Source organism: Chionomys nivalis, chromosome 20 (assembly GCF_950005125.1).
Source record: "Chionomys nivalis chromosome 20, mChiNiv1.1, whole genome shotgun sequence".
Classification (NCBI taxonomy): Eukaryota; Metazoa; Chordata; class Mammalia; order Rodentia; family Cricetidae; genus Chionomys; species Chionomys nivalis.
The window spans coordinates 50,496,963-50,515,890 of record NC_080105.1 but is presented as its reverse complement, the minus strand read 5'-3'; the positions used below and the strand labels follow the sequence as shown (position 1 = coordinate 50,515,890).

Genomic DNA, 18,928 nt, shown 5'->3' with positions numbered 1-18,928 from the left:
GCCTGACCCCACGGAAGCACAATGACTGTAGTGCACCGGTGTCACTGTTAACAAACTCCCTTACTTCCTGCCTTGCTAACTCATGTACCGTAGCATCCTTCTTTCATCCCCAATTGGGGATGCTGAGCTAGGCAGCACCATTGTCTTATTCAGGCCCTGTGATGGCCTCAGGACCTAGAGGTGTCTGGAGAGGGCAAACCACGCACCCCCCACACATGCTTTGCTCTTTGATGGTTTATGATTTGGCTTCCTTAACCAGTTGGGAAGGAGAACTCTGGGAAATAACAGGAATAACGTGTCAGCAAAGAATGCCTTCAGGAGAAGAGTTAGAAAGGAATTGAGTATCTGGGCAAGGATGTTTCTTTCCCTTGATGATGCTTTTGTATATTGAATGGGAAAGGGAACACAGTGTAGACATGAAGGAAATAGCTTAAAAAGCAAACAGAGACCCAATGGTTGGTTTGAAGGAAGTATGGATGGTGGAGGAGAAAGGACCAGGAGTTCAGTGCCATCCTTGGCTACATAGTAAGACTGAGGTTCTGTCTTAAAACAACCGGACTGGGGGCTGGAGAGATAGCCCAGAGGTAAGAGCACTGACTACTCTTGCAGAGGATCCGGGCTCAATTCCCAGCACCCACATGGCAGCTCTGACACCCTCACACAGACATATCTGCAGGTAAAACACTAATGCACATAAAAACAAACAAACAAACAAACAAAACCCAGCTAGTTCAGTCAAAAGACACCAAACAACCTCTGTGCCTAGCTGTTACTTCCGTCCTGTCAAAGGGATCTGAACTCAAAATGGTGCTCAGTTATGTTGGTTATGAGCATAGTTCTCATTTATATCCAGAAAGAATGTGTTCTGTAGCAATAAGAGACTAAAAATAACGTATCTAGGAAGCACATTGTTTTTATTCTTAAAAATTGTATGTGAATGGGTGTTTTGCCTGCATGTGTGTCTGTGTACCATGTGTGTGTAGTGTCCACAGAGGCCAGAAGAGCGTATCGTCTCTGCTGAGACTGAAGTTACAGGTGATCATGAGTTTCCATGGAATTGAACCAGGGTCCTCTGGAATAGCATAACTTAACTGCTGAGCCATATCTCCATCCCCCAAAGCATTTTTTAACAAGTGATTAATAAGCGTCCCACGTGAAGAACAGCTAATTACAAAGAGTCCGGGATGAAACTGGAATCCAGGTTTTCCTTTTGCATTTCCAGGAAGTCGCAGACAAGAGAGATGCGCTGGGGCTCAAGTACTTCATAAAAGGAGCCGGAAACCCTTTTGCCTGTTGCCACGGCACTTGACTCTCTGCTGCGCATACGTCGGGCGAGGGGAGATTTTAGGCATCATCCTATCCTGTTCCTTCATCTTTTCAGGTGTGCAGGTAGAGATCAGAAGCAGGACACAGACATCAGGTGTGGGCTTTCTCTTCCCATGATGCTGAACTGCCAGTCTGATGTTTCAACCCGTTCCACCCCGGCTAAGATCAGATGAAGAAACTCACTTCCTGTTTCCTCCTGTCTCTGCAGCTGTGGTCCCTCTGGGTAGACTCAGACTTAGGGGTCGATGTGAATTGTGGCTCTTCAGTGGGTCTCAGGCTCGTCCCTGGCAATGACCTTTGTGCACATAGGTCCTTGGCAGGCTCCCTCCACTCCTCACTCTCTGAGCTATCTGGGGCTCGCCCAGGGAGGCCTGCACTGGGGCAGAAGTTTCTGCCAGGAATGGGACTAATGTTGGCCATGGTAACAGGAAAGGGCTTAGTGGATGCCTGGGGCGAAGCAGGCTGCACAGGCCCGCTCTCTTTCAGTATCCCCGAGTGGGATGCCTGCAGGGCCGCTGGGCTGCCTCTTTGGTAGGAGGGCGTGGTCCTTTCCATGGTGGCACTGAAGTACAGTGTTGTGCTTGCCTGTCCTTCCTCCCCTTTCAGAGGCCCATCCGCATCCTTCCCCTGGGCTTCCAGGTCAGCCTCGGTCCCATCCTTCAGGTTGTCTACCTCCTGTGGAGCTGGTGGCTTCTGGGTGGTTGAGTTGTCCTCATGCTCGCTGGCAAAGGAGACAAAACTTGAAGTTTCCAGTGACTCCATCTCTGCTTTCGGAGCACCTGCGAACTCAGAGCCTTTCTCCAAGGTCAAAGGGTCACAAGGAGAGGATGGGAGATCTTTCTGGGAAAACAGGGGCTTCCTCTGCAGATTACAGTGTTGACTCAACCCCAACATGGGGGAACAGGAGTAGCCACAGCTGTCACCTCCAAGGACTGCGTTGATCTTAGATACACTTCCTGTCTTGAGAGCAAGTTTCACCAACAGCCAGTGGTGGTGGCTAAAGAAGGAATACTCCCCGGATCTCCGATCCCCCAGCCCCACCTCTGCCGTACTCTGCTCTGGGCTGGAGGCCTTATCTAGACTGGTTAGCTCATAGCTTTCCTCTTGGCACCAGCCTGAGCTCTCTGACCTCTCTCCTGCTGGAACCACGGCCCTGGGAGAAGCCTCTGATTCAGCTTTGTCATTCTCTATGGGGCCACAGCATCTCCTCTGGAAGCTCTGCTGGATGTCTGCAGCTTTTGGATGTAGCAAGGTATAATAAAGAACCAGCGAGACACTGCCTGAGAAGAAAACAGTACAAAGGAGAACATGAGGTTACATTCTGGGACACCCGATATCCTCCCGTGAGTGGCAGTCTCGGTGGCTACTTTGAGCAGCATAATTTTGACCTACAGTAGGGAGACTCAGAACTGGATATTGTTCAGGAGGAGTTTTAAACAGGCCCCAGCATCTAACCGCTATAAATGTGTCTGAACCTAAAAGAATGTACAGCCGTGGCTTCGTTCCTGTTGAGCCTCAGCCTGGAGGGCGTCTGGCATTGACCCCTCAAGTTATGGGCAAATGTGTGCCTGCATGCGGGCACCAGAGGCATAGTAGTAATTTCATAACTTCCAGAATCCCACCACCGGCATGGTGTGGACAGATGCCAAAGCCGGGGGAGGCAGGAGGTAAGAAAGCAACCTCGAAAACAAGAGTCTGAAGCAGAGGTCAGTCCCGCTCCTCAAAAGCCCCTATCAAGGCATTTCCACGAACAACAACACTTCCTCTGTGCACAAACATCTTAATCACGCTGTTGTCAGTTTCGTTTATGTCGATCAGAAGTGTTGACTGCTGCAATAATCTCTTTAGCAGAGCATTCCAGTAAGCCACCCACGCTGTTTCCAGTTTCCTGTCACACTGGAGAAAGTGCCTGGGTTAAGGGTGCTCGTTAGATTCAGGAGACGTGAGCTAAGTGTGAGGAGGAGGCTGAAGGCGCCGGGAGATGGCAGCGTGACAGACCCTAGGAGGGAACCCAAAGGACGTTGCCCTTAGACCCTCAGTGTCTCTGGGGACAAAGACAGGGCACTGGTGTGCGGTAGGTTTGGAAGTGGGGACAAGGACCAGCATTCCTGTTCTCTGTATTGGACACAGCTGACGTGCTAGTTTCTATACAATGCCGTGGATGCATACTAAGCCCAAACACTCACCGTTTGTAGTAAGTTCTACCAAGGCAGAGAAGAGCAGCAAACCAGCTGACCTTTGCTACCCTCCCTACGCACCCCGGATGCTGGGTAGGCAGCAGGGTCTGCTGCAGTCAGAGGCACTGAGAGCGCTGATTTTCTACCAACTGCTGGACTCTTGGCTGAGCTCAAGGCTAGCATGCAGTAGGCACTGAATACATGTTTGTCCAGGGAAAGAAGGAAATGGGGAGCTGAGATTCGGGCAGGAACTATTTCAAGCCTGTATTCTTGGAACTATAACTCTTTGAGAAATATTTTATGTATATGTGTTTTGCCTGCATGTATGTCGGTGTACCACATGCCTGCCTGGTGCTCCAAAGAGCCTTATAAGACTCCACGTGTGGAAACTCATGTTCTCTGGAAGAGGTGCCGGTGTTCTTTACTGCCGAGCCATCTTTCCAGCTTCTATAATTTTCTTCCTCCTTCCTTTCTTTTTCTTTCCTCTCTCTCTTTAAATCTTTCTCCTCCTCCTCCTCCTCCCTTCCTCCTCCTCCTCCTCCTCCTCCTCCTCCTCCTCCTCCTCCTCCTCCTCCTTCTTTGAGACACAGGATGTCTGTGTAGCCCTGCCTGTCCTGACATACTGTAGACCAGGCTGGCCTCAAACTCACAGAGATCCACCTGCCTCTGCTTCCTAAGTGCTGGGATTAAAGGTGTGCACCACCATCACCTGGCTTATAATTTTTCTTTTAAAAAATTACTTGTTTTCTTGGGACAAAGCCTTGATACATGGCCTTTGCTGGTCTCAAACTTATGTCAATCCTGCGTGAGCTAAATGTTAGGATTGCAGGCATGAAACATCATATATGGCTTATATAGTTAGCTCTTTTTTTCTCTCCCTTTCTTTCTCAAGACAGGGTTTCTCTGTGTAGCTTTGGCGGTCCTGGAACTCACTCCATAGATCAGGCTGGCTTTGAACTCACAGAGGTCCTCCTACCTCTGTCTTCTAAGCGATGGGATTAAAGGCATAAAGGCATGTACCACTGCCTGCCTACAGTTCATGTATAGTAGTATTGGGCATTGAACTCAGGGCTTCTTGAATGCTAAATAGTCACTTTACCTGTGAGTGTTGCTTTTCGTTTTTTTTTGTTTTTTGTTTTTTAAATAAACAGGGGTTTTCTGCTTAGCCCAGGCTTGCCTCAGATTCACTATGTACGCCATGATGGCTTGGAATTCACGTCAATGCTCTTGCCTCCAGCTGCCAAGCCCTGGATTTACAGAAATGAGCCATCACGTCTGGCAATAACATAATTTGGTGTGATTTTAAACACGTATCAGATATACTATTCTCTAACGCCTGGGTTTAAGGACTGACTCACAGTTGCGTTGTTTCCGCTCTTTCTTTTGGCACACTCTTCCTTTCCTAGTGGGGATTCCCAGAGGGCCAAAGGAAAGCCAGAGGTGTGTCCAGCGCCACCTGCTGGTGGGCAAGGGAAAAGCATTACACAGATCAGTCCCTTCTGCAGAAGGGGACAGTTTTACTCCCAGTCTACTGGGCTTACTGGAAGTGTTCATACCTCCTGTGAACTAGAAAATCCCAAATGAATGGTTAAGCCTCTCAGCTGTGAGGACCGTCCCATCATATCTCAAGGGAGTCCCTCTTCACAGGGAGATGACTGGGCACAGGCTAAGAGCAATAGGCTGACTTGTAGGTGGCGGACTCTCTTCTGGACACGGGCTCTCCTAGGCTTTCAACTGGCCACTCACACGCACACATGCAGCTTAGAGATCAGCATCTTCTACTCAATTTACGGGCAGCATTTTGGACAGATGTGGCTGCTCCCACCTTTGTTTGAGGCTCTTAGCAGTCTAGCCAGTTAGACAAAGCTAAGTTCCGAGTCTCAGGCTGCAGGCAGCAGCCTCCTTACCCACAGCCTGGGTCCCATCTTCTACTCACGGCTCTTAAACTATTCCCTGTCTTTCCAGCTCATAAAAAAATATACAAGTTGTAGCCAGGCCGTGGTGGAACACCTTTAAACCCAGCACTCAAGGGGCAGAGGCAGGCGGAGCTCTGAGTTCTGAGTTCAAGGCCAGCCTGGTCTACAGAGTTCTGCATTCCAAGAAAGCCAGGGTTACACAGAGAAAACCGTGTCTTGAAAAACCAACTAATTAACCAAACAAACAAAACGACAGGTTTTGGTGGAGGAGACCACTCGGTGGACTGAAGACCTGTTGCAGAAGTGTGAATGCTTGGGAACCTATGTAAAAGCTGGGGAGGGATGGGCAGCTGCCTGTAATCCCAGCACTTGGGAAGCAGAGACAGGGGAAGGTCCAGGGCAAGCTGGCTAGCTAGACTATTAGGAATCAGGAAGCCCTAGGTTCAGTGAGAGGCTACGACTCAATAAATGGTTAAGGAAGACATCCGGAATCAACTTCAGGACCTCACATGCGGCATCTGCACACACATCATGCGAACATGTGCACAAACATGCATACATACCACACGTGCAAACTCATGAAAATAAACAGAATAAATATAAAATAAAATACAAATACAAGTGTGTGGGGGGGAGGAATCGTGGCTAAGAAGGCTCAGTAAGTCTTACCAATCAGAAATCCAGATGATACTCCTGCCACAGTCCATAGGCTGGTCCGTGGTGCCCCCTGCAGAAAGTCAGTGGCCAATAGCAAGAGGATGGAGTTCTCCAGCAGCATGACCTGTGGGGTCAAGATAGCCACCATGTCCTGCTATCTGAAGCTCCTCCCTTCTGTCCTCAGTACCTTCTAGGGTTCATAAACCAGGGTGCTGCCTCTAGGCAGGACTAAGGTCCCATTGGGAATGTTTCTACAAGGGGAGGTTTGCTGGCATGGTTCATAATGACAGCCACAGAATCACAGACACAAAGGGGGTATGGTGAGAATGACAGGTGTTTGGTAGAAGGGATTCTATCCATCCCACACTAAGACCGCTGACAGATGCCGGCAGGTACTACCAGCTCAACCACATCCTCAAAGCTGCCAGGAGGAGTTGCTGTGCATTTATAGCTAGAAAGCTCTGGTTTTTTGACACACCAGCCTCGAGGTCATTGCTAACATGTTTTAGGCTGTGTGTCTGCTGAGGTAAGTCCTTCATGAGTGAAGCCACAATTTCCAGAGCTGTTCCACCTCTGAGAAAGGAGAAAGTGAGCGCAGGCATGCAGCTTCCAAAGGAGGTGGACTAGCAATGCTGCCCAAAGCGATCTCCAAAACAAGAATTCTCAGGCCTCATGGGGACGGGACTGGGAATCTCTACTTTGGAAAAGGTCCCCAAGCGCATCTGTTAACGAAGTCTGTTGAGTTGGCTGCACCTGATGAGATAGTAACAGTTGGATGTCAGGCTATTGTCAAGGTGTGTAATCACTGTAATTTCTGCTTATGCTAGGCTATTCCTGTGTGTGTGTGTGTATGTGTGTGCATTGTGGTGCATCCACAGCACACACACACACACAGTGCACAGGCATATGGAAAGCAGAGGAGGAGCTCTAGTGTCTTCCATTATCACTCTACCTTATTGCCTGAGACGGGGTCTTTCACAAAACTGGAAGCGTGACATTTAGGCAAGGTTGTCTAGTAAGGTCTTGGGGTTTGCCTGTGTCTCCTCCCCCGCGGCCCCCTTACTGCCAAGTGCTGAGGTCACAGGCATTTGGTTGCTGCGGATTTGAACTCAGGTCTGTATGCATGCACAGTAAGTACTCTTACCCATGGAGCCGATTCCAGCCCCTGGTATTCCTTCTTTAATAGATAGACAGGCACATACCTGCGTATGTGCACCTGCCCCACCTAACAAGGTAATGTAAAAACCAGGCTTAAAGAAAACCTCCATTGCCACTTGCCAAGTAGAAGCTGGCCATCCTGCTCCTGGAAGGGCTGTCCCAGAAGTTGACATAGCAGAAGATGTACACGGCCCCCACCAGCAGGTTGAAGAGCCTCCAGTGGCAGGTGCTCTCCACAATGTTGCTCTGCTGGGCTACGAGCCAGAAGGACATCACCAGCCAGTGAGCACCTGGAGAGGGGGAGGGGCGGAAGTCCACTTTCAGTGGGAAGATGGGAAGGGGGTGAGGCTGAACTTGAGCATCCCACAGGAGATCCCCCAAAGCCAGAAGAGAACTGAGGGGGCACAGGCAAGCTACTCATTCTATCTTTGCGTGTCTGTCTCTTGGAGCCTCCCAGGAGGCATTTGACGACTGAATTCAGTGACATGCATCAGACCTTACCTATGGATACCCTTTGCTTCCCGAAAGCATTTAAAGATGCAGTTATAAAGCCCTCTACTCTCTTTACACGGTTGCTCTACAAACCCCACCCTCCAGACCCAAAGAGAACTCCATGTGGACCAGTTACAAGTTTTCTTATATTTTAAGATGAATAGCCTCATTCTGGAGCACAAGCTGAATTTTAAAATGAGGGATAAAATGTAGTTAATTTCTCTGTAGGAACACAACTTTTTTTTTTCCTTTTCCAAAAAAATGTTCTTTTCTGCCAATAACTGTATTAAATGTTTGCTCTGGGTACATGGGCCAGCTATTTCTCAATGTTCTCGGTTCTCTTAAAACAAGAGTACACTGTTCCCTCTTGCAGAGTGTATTCACTGATGACCAGAGGACACTGCTGTCCTTGGCAAGGACACACAGGCCCCATTCAGGAGTCTGAAGGGCTAGACAGACTCTTGGTCATCACATTCATATCTGCGCTGCTGGTGAAGAGAAGGCTGGGGTTCAGTGGGGACTTCCTGTTTTAGACAAAGTGTCCAAAAAAAAAAAAAAAACAAAACCCAGAGGAAACAGGGTGCTTATGGAGGCTCTAAGAAGCAGCATGTACATAATACAGTTTTGTGCAGGATCAGGTGGAACCTGGACCTCCTGTGTGAGCAGCAACATTCTACAGGATGGTCTACCCTAGTCTTCTGAGAACTGGGTTTCCAGCTTTAGCTGGAACTTTTGAGTCTGGGATTTCTATGGTGGTGTAACCAAAGAGTCAGCGTGCACCACCACCTCTTGCATTGGAGGCACACTCTTGGGAGCTAGGGTCTGGACCTCCGCGTTCATGGGTCTGCGCTACCAAGGATGGTTTGACTGGCAGGGCATAGCAGAAGCCATGCTGTGGGTGTTCTAGGTTGAAGAGGACTGGACGTCTACAATTCCTGTCTCTTGGAATTGCCAGTACCAAGGGTGAGCCCAGGTTACATTGCTGAAGAGGGAGGCCACACCTGTGCCTCCAGTCTGCCGAGGTCCCCTAGGAACACAGAGGCCTGCATTTCTGCTTTCCTAAGGTCCTCTGTTGAGCCCAGTAGCCATAGATCTAGGACAGAGGACCGTGAACCATTACTGTTAAGGCTTTAACGAACAGAACAGAAGGCCCACTTACCTCCAACCACTAAAACCCAAACACGGTAAACCCTGCAGAACAGAACCAGGCTCAGCACACGGGCTCCCAACATGCCCATCCTCCAGAAGTGCTGGCACAAGAGGGCAGCCCATAGCATCGTGCGGTGGCCTGGCTTCATGACACTCAGGAAATGGCTGTATGACACAAGGGCCCAGGACAGTGACAACCAGGAAAGTAAGGCGCTGACCCCTGGAGGATTGAACAGACAGAGATCCCTAGAGACTCTGAAATACATGTGCAGTTGCCCTCCGTCATCCCAACAACAAATTTCTTGTAAAAAACTAGCCCGATGGTGATGCACTATTGACCATATGTAATATAACGATGTACCATTAGGTGGATAACCTAATAATGCTATACAAACATGATTTTACACAGAAGCAAGGGAAGGCAGAAAATGGCTCCACTGCTCAGTGGCCTAGATGCTCTTCTTCTTGATGTCCTTTTAAAATATCCCTGTCAGGGGGCTGGAGAGATGGCTCAGTGGTTAAGAGCATTGCCTGCTCTTCCAAAGGTCCTGAGTTCAATTCCCAGCAACCACATGGTGGCTCACAACCATCTGTAATGAGGTCTGGTGCCCTCTTCTGGCCTGCAGGCACACACACAGAAAGAATATTGTATACATAATAAATAAATAAATATTAAAAAATGTCCCTGTCCCTGGGCTTCTGAGGCCTCCAGCCTAAACAATGATTAAAAGGATGTGGGTCCTACAGGATGCATACAGACATGGTTCATGACAAGTATTTGCCACACATAAAGGGGTTTTGATGAATGGTGGAATGAGAAGTGTTCAGACCTTCTGTTTTAAGCTTGGGTACTTAAATAGAAGAGAGAGGAAGGGGGAGGGAAAGGAGGAAGAAGCAACGAGGTGCTCTGGCTGGATGAAAGCTGGGAACACATCTGTAGGATATGAGCAGATGTGGGGTGTCAGGCATCAGCTACTGACAGGGTAGCCCCGGGAGAGATGAACATGTAGACTCCCCAAGAAGCAGACTTCCCAAGGAAGTTTTCAAGGTTATCTCCTCTCTGCACAACTTTTGTCTTAAGGATTGACTTTAGATGCTTTACCCCAAGAAACCAGCTCTCTGTGACCTCACGACCCCGAACAAAAGCCATCTGTAACTATCATTTGTGTTAGTGATCATGGGGTTTCCCTGCTCTCCCAAATAGGAGAAATCCTAGAGAGGACATGGGGTCCTACAAGGTCAGGCACATCTTCCCGTCATCTGGGAAGCAATGGGTGTGAGTCGTGGTGAAAGGTACCCACCTGGCACAACATCTGTGAAGTCAGAGGCTAGGAACACATAGACCTGGAGCAGCAGATGGGGCCCTGTCTGGAGCAGAGCCTCCAGGAGCCGGAGTGCCGACAGGTCAGCCTCCTGCAGGCGCAGCTGTCCAGAGCAGGGAGCCTCCCTTCCCTGCCACAGAGCGGCTGCCACAGAGTCCCAGTGCCTACAGAGAGCAAAGACATCATGACATAGACCATGAAGCCAGCTGTGAGGGCTGCCACAGACACCAACCTTTCACACGGACATATGAGGCGTTCTCGGGAGTGCCCTACTGATGCCTCTTACGGCCTCCAGTCAGGCGGTTGCTGAGTTCTGAGTTCAAGCTGCCTATTTCAGTTCATGTGCTCAGCAGGGCGTCACTGTAGGTGACTATCCCCAAGGTTAGAAGGGCTAGGGGTAGGTGGGTAGGCTGAAGTTAATGCCAGGTTAAAGAGCCAAGACTGGGTCTGGTAAGGCCTGTAGAGAATCTTGGTCAATGTCTTCACCTCAGGTCTTCCAGGGAGGGCTAAGGATCCCTTCAATAGAGATCTGATGCAAGGCACTGTGGGTAATCACCCCTTTGGAGCATAGCGATGAAGGAGCCCTCATCTTCCTCCAAGGAGTGCAGATCTCTCAGTGCCTGAGAAAGGAATGGTGTAAAAGCAGCTGGGGAAAGTGGGTCTGGGGTCCTCACTGGAGGCTGGCAAGAGAGGTGGGGCTAGATGGGGAAGCTAAGGACTGATAGGATCCTATTTAACTATATCAGAATTCAGTTCAGCCCATGGACGCTGGCTTTCTCTCTGGAAAACTGATTGAAAGAGGTATGTAAGCTGTGTTTGAGATATGGGATAGATCTGTACATTTGTAGGCGTGTTTGTAAATGAGTGCATATATGTATAAATGTATGTGCACACATGAAAGTTCAGTGTATAAGCATATGCCTGCATACAGCATGTGCAAACACACACAGTGCATATGCACACATATGTGTACATATGTCCGCACATGTGCAAGTGCACATGCACACAGAACATACACACAGTACATATCACACATGAATGTCCACATGTATCTCATAAATACATGTATATGTGTGTATATGTGTGCGTATGTAGGCGTGTGCACAGCAGCTGTGGAAGCTGATACAGCACTCAAGCAGGAATGACCGAAGGTTTGGTGTTGGTAATGGAAGCGAAGGAGCAAATGCAGGGAATGTTGGAGCATGCAGATGAGGACTTGGCGGAGCAGGATGGAGAAGGGCTTACCGGTGGCTCTAAGACACCTATAAGTTCAAACTCTTGGAACTGGTGGCATTAACATGCAGCAGAAAGGAGCCTGCTTGATTGACAGGGGTAAACAGAAGGATCTGGGGATTTTAGTTGTAATTTCAGACTCATGGACAGAGGCAACGGGCATGGTCGAGTGGACAGGAAGTGGCCAGAGGAGGTGGTGTGCAGGTATTGGGGACCCAAGGCAGAACCTTAGCAACTGGTCACCTTGAGGACAGAAAGGTCACCGAAAAGAGTAGCAAGTTTGAAAAAAGCATGGAGCATTCTCAAAGTCAAGGACATAAGACAGAGTCACATGACACACAATAGCTTGCTGGGGTGTAAGAGGGACCAGGGGCCTGTCTCAAAAGTCCGCAGGATTGGGCTGAGCAGGGCCGCAGGGCCACGGCAGCTTAGGCACGACTGGGCGACCTTCCTAGTGTGCAGCGGGAATCAAGACTTAGAAAGAAGAGAGAGCACATCCTTGTCTGTGTCTCCGCAAACATTCAGTAGGCACTCTGTGCTGATAGGGTCCCCTTGTGAAAGGGCCACGGCCCACACAGCCTGGATAACCATACCAGCTGCCCTTGGGTGACTGGGCTTTGAGGGCCTACCAGGGGTAGGGTCTACTCTTGCTTACTAACATCCTCCCTGGGTCTAAATTGTGCGCCAAGGGGGCAGAATGCCACTGCCTACAGTGTGGATAGCAGTACCCAATGGCTCCACCTGCGAGTTGAACCTCTGAGGTCACCTAGGAAAGCCAGCAAAGCAGCTTGCTAAGGTTCTGAAGATGACAAGCCAACATTCCCACCTCCCGGCCCAAGGTTCGAGGCTGACTTTGAAACGACTTCATTCCTGATGTGGAGGGTCCAGGGAAGATGTTTAGGACAAATAAGTTGTCTTTTCCATCTTTTGACTCCTGCTGAGAATTGATTTCCTCGGAGTGTCTGGGACCATTGTTCCTGACACAGACTAATGTTAGGAGAAGCATGCACTAAAACCACACACCACAGTCTTCCTTTCCTTCCCAGATCATCTCCCCATGGGATGGGCTAGTTTCCTCTTCCTGCCTGCTCTCCAGTCCCCACCAAAGGGTTTTAGTTTAGCAAACCCCCCTCTGCCCTGTGGTGCTAGGGGCGGCACCCAGGGGCCTTGTGCTGGCTGGATCAGTGTTCTTCCATTGAGTCACATCCTCAACCCCTCCAACCGGAAGTTTTATTAGGCTTTGAAGGAATAAGGCAAATGAAAGATGTTCTTTAGAGAAGTGAGTTGTGAGTTTTAGTTGTGCAAAGCACACACACACACACACAATGCTTAGAACAGGAAGAAAATGTACCGGCTGAGTGCCTGGCCTGTAGGTCCTCGCTAGGAGGTGAAGGTGGTCCATGAGTGCCTTCTGGAGAGGACACCACAACGGCGGACATGAAGCCGAGCTGGGTGTAGGGCATATGAGACATCAGTGGGACCAGACAGAGGCTTTTGGAATGGGGCCCGTGGCTGGGGACAGCAAAAGAGCAGAGAGGGCTTTGCCAGGCTGGGGTCAGGCAGAGAGATGGAGGAATTCGGGCTGAGCTGGGGGGCAGATGCTGGGGGAGTTCCCTAGGGAGTTGGAACGAGATGGGGGCAGTGGGAGTTTTTTCTGAGGTCCTGAAATGCACCCTGACTTCTCTTCTGGATGCTGTGTCTCAGTTCCCCCGCCCCCATCCTGGGTTTTTGGAGGCTTGTGCCAACTGTTCCCGGTGCCATCTCTCTAAGGCCTGACTCCCTCCTTCGCTCCAGGCCCTTCCCTTGGTCTTGATGGTACGCCAGAGCTTTCAGCTGTTCCCAAGTTAGTCTCAGACATCGGAATTAGTTACATGTGTCTGCAATCCAGCAGGGCACACGCAAGTTACTCCATGTGAGCCATATTGCCGATGGCCCAAGACTCCTAGTTGCATTAAAAACAACATGTACCATAAAGAGAACCTTGGACGTGCAATTACTTTACCCGACAGGTCTTTGGAGTTAAGTTTCTCAGCTCTTAATAACACTGACTTCCATCACAACTAGAATGGTCTATCCTGGGCTCACAGCTTGGGGAATAAGTGATTCTTCTGTCCGTGGTAATGTTTTTGGTGGCGACAGAGCTGAGGCTGTCAACAGTGAAAGGTTGGAGTATAGCTATGCTTCATATGCTCATTTAGTGTGTGTACGTGTGTGTGTGCGTGTGCACGCACACACACAATAGTACACATGTGACAGTCAGAGGGCAACTTTTGGAAGTTGACTCTTTCTTCCGAGTGGGTCCCTGAGATTGAATTCAGGTAGTCAGTCTTGGTGGCAAGTACCTTACCTGTGTTTGAACACCGAATCTGCACCTATCCATGTCAAGCTGGTCTTACATGCCCCTAAAATTTGTCTTAACTTTCTCTTTGCTGTAGAAAAATTGCTATGCTAAGACGCACGCTGAGGAAGCGCGTATTTAGCTAGTCTTGCATCCTCCTGGGATGCATTTCTAAGTACACATGCGGGCTTTTTAAACAAGGTGAAGGAGACACAAGCACACACAGTATCAGAGTGTAAACAAAATGTTCAGATAGAGAAATGACTGCCCTTGTGTAAAATGAGTTGTCACTAAGGTCAGGTTCTCTTGAACAGTAGACTTAACATTAAAGATTGTGTTGTTTGGAATTAAAACCAGAATTCATTTGCGTCTTCTCTAAGCAGTTTTACCTCAAGGGATTTTGTTGACTCGATTTCTCTGTTCTTAGTTCATTCGTCTGCATTTCATTATGGAGTCAGTTAAGGGACGGGGCTTCATTTTCTAAAGTTTGAGATTGTGCAAAACACAGCTGTTCTGGCTCCCCCTACAGGTTCCTTTGCCAAACTGCAATGAAAACCAAACCAAACCAAACCAAACCTGATCTGCATGGCTTATCTCCTGTTTTGTTTTTGAGCAGCTGTATCAGAGCCAGAGATTCGCCACTTTCAACTTTCAGTGCCTTCTGCTGAGAAGGTAGCTGGCCTCATCTGTAATCTCTGGGACACTGTGGAGGGGGCGTCCCTGATGCTTCTCTGGCTGCTGCGAAAGTGAGAGTCAAATCTGTGGTCCAGTTCTAAAAACGGCATATTCTGGCTTTACCGCCAGATATATTACTTTATCTCTTCCTGGAAATCAGTATTTATTTTCCCCTCAATTTTATCATGAGATTCATTTTTATTTATGTGCTATTAGTCTCTGTCTGTCTGTCTGTCTCTGTGTGTGTGCCTATGGAGGCCAGAAGAGGGCACCAGATCCCCTGGAGTTGGAGTTAGTCATAAATCACCTTATATGAGTTCTGGGGGCTTAAAGAGTTGCCTGTGTTCTCTACTCCTGTCATCTCTCCACCTCCTATATCATCATAATTTCTGTTATTATTATTACTTTGAAATAGGGTCTCACTTTGAAACCCAGGCTGTCTTGGAACTCACTATGTAGCCCAGGCTAGCCTCTACCTCAGAGATCCGACTGACTTTCGTCATGAAACCTGGGCTTACAAGCTTGCGTCGCCACACCAGGCTCTATTCATGCCTTTGTAATCACCTGAATGGCTTTTGTAAATTAGCTTTCCATGGCTGTTGTTTCTGGCAGTTTTCTATTTGAACTTGTCTTTTCGTTTATCCAAGCGAATTTTAAAGTATGGACCGAAGCCATGCCATCACTTAGTGGTGATGCTGAGAGCCTCAGGGGAGTTCACTGTCACACGCCACAGATCTGGACCAGCCTCCGACCTCTGGCCTCACCTCTCTAAAGTTTTATAAGGGTCCCCAGGGTCACTACGGAGCCCTAGAAGGCAGATCCACCGAAGGATAGTCAATGCTCCTTTCCTAAGACCACTCTGAATTCTGTTTCTGAGCTGTCAAATTCCTGTCCCTGTTGAAGCCACACACTTGTTTGATAAGTTATTCATTGTTTTTGAGATCTCACCCCTCACTAGCGACAGCTCTGCTGTTTCAGGAGAACACAGAGCTCAGACAGGAAGGCCCAGCTTGGGAGAAACCGCTGTGGCACATGCGTGTTCTCGATGCCTCTATATGACAAGGGTCTGCTGGGGAGGAACACAGAGAGGAGGCAGTCACTGGATGTCTTTCTAGAAGCCCCTTCTCCTCTGACCCCAGTCCAGCCTGGATGCAGGCAGACGGCACAAGCTCCCAGGCAGAGAGCAGCACTTGGCAGTGGTTCCTTGGAGGCACTTGAGCTGCAGGATCCCCCTGTCTGGTTCCTGGTCTCTTCCCCTTTTATGAATGTCCCTCAACTCTATGGGGTTATGAGGCAGATGAGAGCAGAAACACGCTGTGTCTGAAAATGCACAACTTCCCATCTCCTCTAGAGACACCTGCGGGCACAGGGAAGCCAGATCCATGCCTGGTAGCCATTCATACAAAGAAAAGAAAAAAATGAAAAACCCTGGCCCTGTCTCCCAGGTCACTTCTTCCTGCCACAAAAGCATAAAGCAAATGGCATTGTGTGGGCCTTACCATCTAGTTTGTGGTCAGTTAATTCTGTGCCACTGTCGTGGACTAAGGTCGTTGGGGTCAGATGGAGCACTTTAAGTAAACTGACTTATGTAGCGCTAGAGGTGATTAAGGGGTGATAGAGAATCTGGCTAAAGACAAGAAGAAGCATTTGAAAGGTCACTGGCGCCATCAGGAGAAGCCCCCTGATGTCAGAGATGTTTCAGGATGCCAACGCCAAGCAGAGGTACAACCCTGAGCTTCCATGGCTTTAAGGTGGGAGTGCGTATGGACAGGGGAATTTTCCCATTACATCAGATGGAAGAAAGAGAGCTGCTCTTACCGCTTCCAGACGCCAAGCTGCAGGAGATGCAGCGACACCAGCCACCAGTGACACTGATGCCCATCTGCGCGGAACCACAGATAGCTCAGGGCTTGGACCAGGATGCCGGGCAGGAGAAGAGAAAGGGCCAGCCACCCCCAGAGGAGGTGACCTGTGGAGAAGTGGTAAACAATGGTGCAGAGACCTGGGGTGAGAGACGATATATGGGTGTTAAAAGGACCATTAGGCGACTGCTTTATAAACACTAGATCTCTCTTGTTACAGTGCTTGCCCTCAAAATCTTTCTGCCGCAGACAGCTGTGTTCTTCCAAGAATGCACCCAGGATAAGTACGCTAGCCAGCCCATAGCTCATCTTACGCCCATGCACCATGGGACTTCTCTGCCTTAGCCAGTCTAGGGCCAAGAGAATAGGGACCTCCCTTAAGGCCAAAGCCCACAGAAACTACCCACAGAGACCAAGTCCTCCGAATCTGTTCACCCTGTCTTGTTTGAGGAAGCCCTGCCAAAGTTTCTGGCTCCTGGTCAAATGAGTATTTCCATATGGCATGCCCTGCCTCTATAACCCGGGGACCTGTGAGCGTTCCTAGGCCTGTCCCGACTCCTTGTCCACTAGGCCATTTAACAACAAACAAAACAACCCAGGTTCCAAACCAACCCTACACAGCATCTTTACTATTAACAAAGAGTCAGCAGGACCTGCTAGAAATAAGACAGGCACAAGGGTAGTGGCCATGTGTGGGGTTGTCTGTGGGCTTACACAGAACATGTGCCAAGGACCTGATGGCTAGTATGGGGAGCCCCAGGGATGTGGGAGCCGACAGCATGGAGTGATCTCATCCTCACCACGCTGTTGCTGCCTACCCAAGCCGCTTGTACTAGAATTGAGTCACATTCTGTGTAAGGCTGACTTTGTCTTCTCTTTTGAGTTGTGGTCCTATGACTTGAACTCAGGGCTGTGCCTATGCTAGGTAAGGTCTCCACCACTGATCTCCCCCAGGCCGCTTTTCCATCTTGTTTTGAGACAATGTTCTGCTAAGTTGCTCAGACCAGCTTTGACCTTTCTGTAGCCTAGCTGGCTCTAGAGCTGTCCATCCAGCCCACCCTCTCCAGTGGCCTGGTTTAGTTTACAAGCCTGGGCTATCCAGCGGGGATCTGGCCATGTAACATTGGACATCAGCAAGGAACTGTGTTGGTACTGCCTGCTGATTACTGAGGATGGCAGTGGAGGGCACCCAGCCATCCTTTTACAGGACTCTTGCTGGCGTTTTCCAGTATTCACAAAGAATGCGCATCTGCAGGCACAAGCCCAAGGCTCCGAGGCACAGTTGGGAACCAGGCAGCTACCGGCAGAGGGATTGCCGTCATTCCTTTCTTGGCCTGAGGTTCTGTCGAGTGCTCTAACTCCATGAGCTCCCTGCTAAGCACTCAACCCTTCCTTGTTAGAAAGCTAGGGTATCTAGGTCACTTTGGGCATCCCTGAGTATCCTGGTTTCTCCAGGTGCAGTCTAGTGCCCTTTGGAATTCTGAGCGGGTGACGAGGCAGGAATCTGCAGGGACTACGTTGCAAATTAAAAGTAAATTTCAGAGGTATCGCGTCCAAGAGGGCACTCGGAACCTTGGAGGTTCAGGATGGTGGAGAAACCTTAGAGATTCAGGATGGTGGAGTCTCTTCAGGGGCAAGGCCTTGTAGGAGAGTGGCGGAAGTGGGCGGAGGCACTAGACGCCAGCACCGAAAGGGTTACGAGTTCAAACGTGAAAGGCGCGAAAAGTATGGCCATCTTGCTTCACCTCCACTGCCCACAGGACCCGTGTGCCCAGCAGTCAGCGTTCTGCCCTGTCCCAAACCCCAAAGGGAAATCAGTGCCCTTTGGGATACCAACCCTCCACTCTCCCAGCCCTCGGCTCGCAGCCGGCAACCCCAGCCAGGAGCCAGGAGCCCGAGTGACCAGGGAGCCAGGGCACCTCACCAAGCGCTGGAGCTCCACGCAGCCTCCTCACGCAGCGTGGGCTGGAGCAAGTAGCGGACAGGGATTCGGGACCCGGATTTGGGGTGTGGAGAGGATCCATACCATGCATTGAGGGGTGTTTGCATGGGTGGAGGGACTCATGCATCAGTGAGGGGATCGCACCGGGAGTGCTCTGCAGGCTGGGAGGGGAGCTACGGTGTGTGCACCGGGCGGGCAGAGTTTACCGCCTGCTGGGACAGCAGTGGCAGACGTGCCCCGCACACTGGGATGGAGTGGGGTGTTGGAGGGGTGAGCACTCTCGGGCTGCGCTGCACTCACGCGCACTTTGCTCGGCCGCTTGCAGCAGGGCAGAGAGTCCCAGGAGCCCCGCGTACATCTTCAGTACCGCTGCCGCCTGCGCCCGCCCCTTCCCCTGCCCGCCACCGCTCAGGGGAGGCTTCCGGCCTGGGGCCCCAAGGCGAGAGGCTTTTGGTCCAAGCCTTTTGCCAAGTTGCTAGCGGAGTGGGGGTGAGGGCGGGGACGTCGAGATGGGGGCGGACAGGTTCTTAGGCGGCAGTCTCACTAGATCTGTGCCAAATTTGTATGCTGCTCCCTTCTCCTCCCCCCCCCCCCCCGCAACATCCTAACGGTTTGAGGGCACAGTGGGTTTGTTGTGAGGTGCAATAATTTAGTCACTGGGTGATTACAGTGGTCACAGTC

General features: G+C 50.0%; 1 protein-coding gene across 1 annotated transcript; it reads right to left on the bottom strand.

The window, feature by feature from the left end:
- Window positions 1-944: 944 nt before the first annotated feature.
- Window positions 945-18,627, bottom strand: Xkr5 (XK related 5). The gene is made up of 7 exons (XM_057752718.1): window positions 18,548-18,627; window positions 16,262-16,445; window positions 10,177-10,361; window positions 8,886-9,095; window positions 7,355-7,524; window positions 6,089-6,200; window positions 945-2,606 (listed from the first exon to the last, which is right to left on the bottom strand). The coding sequence occupies exons 1-7, from the start codon at window positions 18,603-18,605 to the stop codon at window positions 1,492-1,494; spliced, it is 2,034 nt and encodes a 677-aa protein (XP_057608701.1). The 5' UTR covers window positions 18,606-18,627; the 3' UTR covers window positions 945-1,491.
- Window positions 18,628-18,928: the final 301 nt, after the last annotated feature.